Source organism: Triticum dicoccoides, chromosome 1B, assembly GCF_002162155.2.
Source record: "Triticum dicoccoides isolate Atlit2015 ecotype Zavitan chromosome 1B, WEW_v2.0, whole genome shotgun sequence".
Classification (NCBI taxonomy): Eukaryota; Viridiplantae; Streptophyta; class Magnoliopsida; order Poales; family Poaceae; genus Triticum; species Triticum dicoccoides.
The window spans coordinates 696,220,067-696,226,656 of NC_041381.1; the positions used below are offsets into that span (position 1 = coordinate 696,220,067).

The 6,590-nt window shown below is 43.7% G+C and overlaps 1 protein-coding gene across 1 annotated transcript; it reads left to right on the forward strand.

Annotated features, from left to right (window-relative positions):
- Positions 1 to 1,455: 1,455 nt before the first annotated feature.
- Positions 1,456 to 5,432, forward strand: LOC119350991 (probable E3 ubiquitin ligase SUD1). Its single transcript, XM_037618568.1, has 7 exons — positions 1,456 to 1,680; positions 2,086 to 2,502; positions 2,909 to 3,415; positions 3,518 to 3,702; positions 3,804 to 3,936; positions 4,417 to 4,554; positions 4,945 to 5,432. Exons 1-7 carry the CDS (start codon positions 1,456 to 1,458, stop codon positions 5,323 to 5,325), a joined length of 1,986 nt encoding a protein of 661 aa, XP_037474465.1. The 3' UTR covers positions 5,326 to 5,432.
- Positions 5,433 to 6,590: the final 1,158 nt, after the last annotated feature.

Consider the following 6,590-nt stretch of genomic DNA (forward strand, 5'->3'; position numbering starts at 1 on the left):
CCCCCCTCTCCCGGTGATCTTTCAAAAAAAAAGGACGTAAGAAGAGTGGCGAGCAGGTGGTTGCGGGCCTATGAGCCCATGACCGATTTAGGGAATACGAGATTTAGGGTTGTGCAGGCATTGCATGTGACCCCACATGCCATGAGTGTTATTTACATTTATTTTAAAAAAAATCTGAATATTCATTGGCTTATCTATGGGCGCAATTTATAGCCATGCCCTACTGATATTTTTTTTTGGCCGTATGGATACCAAATACCCATGGTACCAAATCTTGTCAAGTCGCACCCATGTCTACTATTTTCGGATAGGATACCCACGTGCAAAGCTGTCGTCCCCATATTTTGATGTTCAATCGGAGCGCCCCCTCTTGGTGAGCGTGAGGACGACATTGTTGACTGTTGGCTACAGAAAGTTGAACCAAGTGCGTTAGCGCCATGAAGGTTGAGTAAGATTTCCACACTTTGTTAATGAAGAGGAAGAACGTCATTCCACATGTGGTAAAGTCGTTGGGTGAGGTGAAAATAATATCTTAGGGTATCTTCAACGCCGATCCTTAAAACACCCACAAATGTCCGGATTAAACTGTCGAGGTGTAATTTTCCATCCAACACGGACCGTCTTTGTCCGTGGACGCATTCGCTTGTCTGAATTTTCACAAAAATGCAAACTAGAGGGGGAGTTTTCGGGCACCCGGGCCACTGCCACGTAGGACTCTGACTCCCCCTGCCCATTCAAATCCCCCTTATGGGTCTGCATCCATCAATATAGATAGAAAGCCCAAGATTTTACACGATGAAAGCAAGAATTACAAGTTTGAGGTTCAGGTCTACACCAAGAAGTAACTCTTGGTCTCAAAACATCACATGATACCTGCTGATGTAGATCACCATCACCTATATTAAGTATTCTTTGGCATTCATGTACTTTGAAAAATCACCGATTTCAAAAAGTTGGCGTGTTAATTAAAAAATGTTCATATAACCTTGATTAAAGCGATGGATTCACCAATGCCTATATTTTTACGAAACAATAAGATTTAAATGTCGAAGCAAAAATTGTACCTTGAACATCCAAATATTTGTTGCAAAATAGTAATTTAAAAGTATTCGCTGGTGACTGATGATATACACATTAAAACCCGAAAAATGAAAGAAAGCAGAATAAAACTGTTGAAATAAAGGTAAATAATTCAACGAAATAAATAGAACTGAAAAGGGGTACAAAAAAGCAAAAGAGAAAAGGTAAGGGGATTAGAAGCAGAAAAACGAAAGAACAATAATAATGGCACGGATTCTCCTTGGGCCGACGACCCTAGCTAGACGAGAAGAGAGCAAGAGCGGCCCAACATCTCCCGTTCGGCCACTTCTCCTGCACGATCTTTCACTCGCTCTCGCCGCGCTGATCTAAAAAAACTCACTCTCGCCGCGCTCGAGACGACGGGAAGGCTGATCAATGGTGGTGGCCGACGCCAGCGGAGGAGAAGAGGGGGCGAGGATCTCCCCGAAGGGATGCCAAGGAGAGGAGGAGGCGGAGGAGCAGCTGTGCCGCATCTGCCGCCTCCCCGCCGAGGCGGAGCGCCCCCTGCGGAGCCCATGCGCCTGCCGCGGCAGCATCAGGTTCGTCCACGACGAGTGCCAGCTCCGGTGGATCGCCGCCCGCGGAAAACCCCTATGCGAGGTATTTCTCTCGGTCCCTCCGACCTAGGGTTCCCCCTCCATGCCCCGTATGAAGGAATGATCCTTCCATGCATGCCGCTGTAGGTGTCATGTCAAGCTGGATCGTGTGATTAATTCCCGAGTGAAGTGCAAAATTTTCCATTTTGTAATGTGATCAAATACTCAAATATCAATGCATTCCTGTCATGCTGTTTGCAATGCCGATCGACATCCTGAAAAGGAGATCGGTGAAAAATGTCCCCCTGTGGAATATACTGTAATTAATTAACATGTTTCTGCCAAATGCCAATATTATTGTCACAGTGTTGACGTGGTTGCGCTCAAATCCTTTTCATGTGTCACTTTGATATGATCTGGTGTGATGCTAACATATATTGATGCACTCGGTCATTTTGAACCATTTCAGGTATGCAACTGCGGCATCACAACCCGGCTTCTCTACGCTGCGGACGCCCCCGCGAGGCTGCCCGTGTCCGAGTTCATGGTGGGGGCGTCCGACAAGCTCACGGGTCTGTTGCTGCTGCTCGTCTTCGCCGTATGCGTTGCGCCGGAATTTTCCGTTCACCTCACCGCCGTCTGGGCTTGGCGCCTCGCGCTCGCCAGATCCTTTGCTCAAGCACGCTGTTTGCTCTCCCTCCGCCTTTCTACCGCCTCCGCCCTCGCGATATTTGCGCTCTGCGTTGCATTTGCGCGCCGGTTTGCTCCATTTGCTGTAGCTCCATTTGCGCGATGGGTTGCGCGCCTAGAGACTCGACGTCAAGGGTTTCGTGGATTTGATGGCTTGCAAGTCCTTGCGCTACTTGCCGTTGAAGCATTCTTGATGGTATGCTCTGTTAGCAATATATAATCTTGTTCAGGTTAACCAGTTAGTTTCTATCTAAGTTGATCAGTCCCCAACATGCTCTGCTTCTCAACCACTGTTCTCTGTGCGTGCTACTTCTAATAAGATCATTATTATGTTCTTGTATTTGCAGTAAAGCACCAATTAATGTCCTTCTAATTTGATATTCGTTGTTTATATACTCCCTCCGTCCGGAAAAGCTTGTCCCTCGAATGGATGTATCTAGCACCAAGTTAGTGCTAGATACATCCATTTGAATAACAAGCTTGGGACAAGCTTTTTCGGACGGAGGGAGTACAATATATGATATGAATGAACACCTCACATTTCTCATGCTTACTTTTTGTACTTATTTCCAAAAATTATAACAATATGCTTCTCTAATCAGGTGGTAATATTTGACATGGCTCTTGCTTGTGTTTTGGTTTTTATCCCATTCTCACTGGGAAGGATAATCCACTGGTGCATATCATCTTCCAGTTTTTCCAATGTGGGTGGAGTCAACTCCTACACTTCAACAGGATCTGCCCTTCTAATTGGATATGGACTCATCATTTCTGTGGGTGTCACTTGTCCTGGGCTGAACACTCTTTGGCAATACTTTACGGGGGAGCGCCTTATGATTGCAAATTTCGTTAGAAGGCTCCATGCTAGATTCCTCAGAGAGACCGCAGGTTTTACCACTCTTGCAAGTATTCTCCTGAGCGCATTTATAATGTACCCGTTGTTCTTTGGCTGGCTGCTTGATATCTTCACTTCAAAAATGTTTGGTGCAACAATGTCTCAAAGGTTGGAACTTCTGTTCGCTCCGTCTTTTGCTTCAGCTTCTCTTCATTGTTTTATTGGACACATCTTTTTGAATCTACGTCTCTGGTTGTCCGTAACTCTTCACAAGGTATTCATCATATTTTTATCTATATGACCTCGTGATGTTACTAGTATATGCAGTATGTTCATGGGTATAATCAGTGTTGTAATTTGTTTATCTTGTGGCTAGATATTGAGGCTGGGAGTTGCCTGTCCCTGTTGCCACATCCACCGTAACCATATTCAGGAGCCATTCCACAAATTTTATTTTAAGCGTGCTCTTCTGTATGACGTTATCTTTATGGCCGTAGTAATTTTTGTTCCTGTTCAAATTGCTGGCCAATTGGCACCGGCGCTGTTCCCATTAGATATCAAGTAAGTTGTGTTCATTTTTTGTTTCATCTGATGTGTACTGTCCGGGTTTTCTTTAGAACACTTTAGTTTTAATGTTTGTGGTTCGTGGCTATTAATTTCAGTTGTGCTGCTGAAGGCTTATCATTATGGCAAGCACCACGAAACTATGCCGATCCAATTTCTCGTGTTTTCATTGTGTGGTTTCTCATGAAGGGCACTTCTACAGTCACATACCTTGAGTCGCTAGTGAAGAAGGTAACTCGGTATTCGTATGCCACTAATGTGGTGCTTGCATGGTCGACCGTTGCGATATACAGCTCGGCTGTGCTCATTTTTCCAGTCACAATTGGGCGTGCCTTGTTGCTTGCCATCACCCGGCTGCCAGTAGCAAGTGGATTGGAAACCAATGGTAATGATTATTCAGAGATGGTTGTTGGACTTCCTTCGTAAGAAAAGCGAATATTTTTTATTATTATCAAGTTTTGGCTTAATTACTTGTCGATATTGCCTCCTAGATCTGCTTGCTTTGGTTGTTGGGATTGGCATCATATTAACCATTATTGCCGCCGCTAGAGATTCAATTGCGTACATGAATGGTGGAAGACCACGCCATCTAGCTTTGAAGTACTCTATGATTGTGTTCTTATGGGTGAGCTGCTTAACTTGCGGTGGTTTTCTTTCTATTTTCTCTATTATGTGCTGAAGTTAAATAACTTAAAAGCTGTTTTCTCTCAGTCTATCGTCATTCCCTTCCTGAATGGGTTGCTGGTTGATTTATTTCTAATATCACCATTCGTTGGGCCTGCTGACGACGTTTCATTATCCTACATTTGGGCCCTTGGGTTTCTTTTTATGAGAATCTGGCTAAAGCTGGTGAGTTGCAACTTCTCTTGCTGCTTTCTGTTCTCTTAAATTTATACTATATCCGTCATGTATGTACCAAATTCAACATATCTAGTTTGGGAATGATTTGCTCTATGGCACTCAAACTATTCGGTTAGTCATGTCTCATTTCATATTGTTAGGTTAGTCAGGTCTTATTTCCAAAGTTCAGTTGTCTTCTTTATTCCCATTATCAACTCATATAATCCATCTATCTCCTTGTCTCCTATGGGACGCCAAGCATTTGCATAATTATCACTGTCTCGGTTTGCCACAGTTTTTGGGTTGCAGCATGCAGCCAATTCCCAAACTATTCTCATTAGCTTATACTTAGGTCAACAATAGCAAACATATTTAACTCACCGGGTTTTCATCTTGAAGGTTCAGCAGATAAGGGCCAGACCCGTCCTTGCCTATATCATTGATGAAAGGTGGGTTCCGTCGATTGTTCGGTGGAAGGCCGATTGTCTTTCTTGGGAGATATCAATGTTCTGGTTCTTGCAAGAAATCTTCGTGCCTATTGCCACGAGGCTACTCGCTGCTCTAGGCGTCCCTTATGTGCTCGCCAAGGGTGTCTTCCCAAGATTTGGCTACTCCGCTGCTGTGAACTCAGCAGTCTATCGCTTCGCATGGCTGGGCAGCCTCGGCTCCTGTGAGCTCTGCTATCTCTTCAAGGTGTTGTGTGTCAAACTCCATGATTCGATCAGGGACGAGCGCTATGTCATCGGGAAGAGGTTGGAAGATGTCCCCGACAATAGTTGAAGGCCCGACTCTTCCCGGAGAATTCTGTTTCCAATAGTTTTGTGCGGACATGGATATGGTGATAGTAATAATTAATTTAGACATAGTAAATGAAATAATGAATTTACTATTAGTGGTGCATTTGTTTGGATGGATGATCATGAAATTGGAAGTTATTGATTGCCACTGTTTAAAGGCACTTTTCTGCCTTTTATGCTCTCTTTGTTATGTAACAATTCTTCTCTGGCTTCGCGGACATTTATCCTCATCAAGGCAAAGTCTTTTGGGTAGTCATCATATGATCAAATAAATTCTCCATGTAAATATGAACAGCAGGAAATTTTTATGGGTCATCGGAATTTGCACACCATGTCTGTCTGAATGTCTCCGTACAAACTGCACCATATACTCTTGAACTGCCTCCGCTGTCAGCATGCACCAGAATGAACTACCTATTCATATTATTTTTAGAAAGTGTGGCTATCATTATAGAAAAAACGGGGAAGGTTGTCCTAACAAAACATTAATTAGCAAACGATTTGGTTGAATTTTTGGTTGCTCATGAGTTGTCCAACATCACTACATTAGCGAAGAAAATCAACTATAGTTGACAAACGAGTTACATGAAAAAATGTTGGCAATCATCAGAACAAATACCAAGTTTTCGGTCATTGCCAAAAATCATGTAGGGTACACTTTGGTCACAGTCCAAACATACCAGAGTAATGAAAAAATACATAATTTTTTTTTTGAAATTTCCTTGTTAGAATTTGTGACATCTTGCCACAAAGTGGAACGGGCAAACTTGATGCCTAGCTCCCAAGATAAACTTGCCTAAACTCGGAGAAATTCCAGGCTGATTGGCTGAAGCATTAGGCTAGTGTGCCGAAACAAACATGTATTTATGTATGCCTTTTGACACTGAAAAATCTCGACAGAATCTGCAAGGCATTGCAAAAATTAAAGCGACGACAACCAAGACTATCTCGTTTCTCCTCAACCTATAGAATGCAGCCAGCAGTCGACAGAAAAAAGGGGCAGAAATTTACAAACATCAGTTGAATTCAGTTCAACAAAAAACGAACAACGCCGTCGAACTGACCGACCGATACAACCTCAGTAACTTCCACATGGGAAACTGCATCCACATCAACAAGTTTCACCAGAAATTTATAGGGAAATGTTTGTGGCCGGTGCGCCAGCCGAACATTGGGCCGGTCGCACGCAGCACCTACATAGATTGAACGCTCCCTGCTCCTCTCATCAGGACGTGGCCCCTTCCCATG

Excerpts from the sequence above, each read along its gene's own strand:
- LOC119350991 (XM_037618568.1), top strand. The coding sequence starts at position 1,456 with ATGGTGGTGGCCGACGCCAGCGGAGGAGAAGAGGGGGCGAGGATCTCC. Across the intron at positions 1,681-2,085 it reads GCGGAAAACCCCTATGCGAG|GTATGCAACTGCGGCATCAC; the intron begins GTATTTCTCTCG and ends GAACCATTTCAG. Across the intron at positions 4,555-4,944 it reads TGAGAATCTGGCTAAAGCTG|GTTCAGCAGATAAGGGCCAG; the intron begins GTGAGTTGCAAC and ends TTCATCTTGAAG.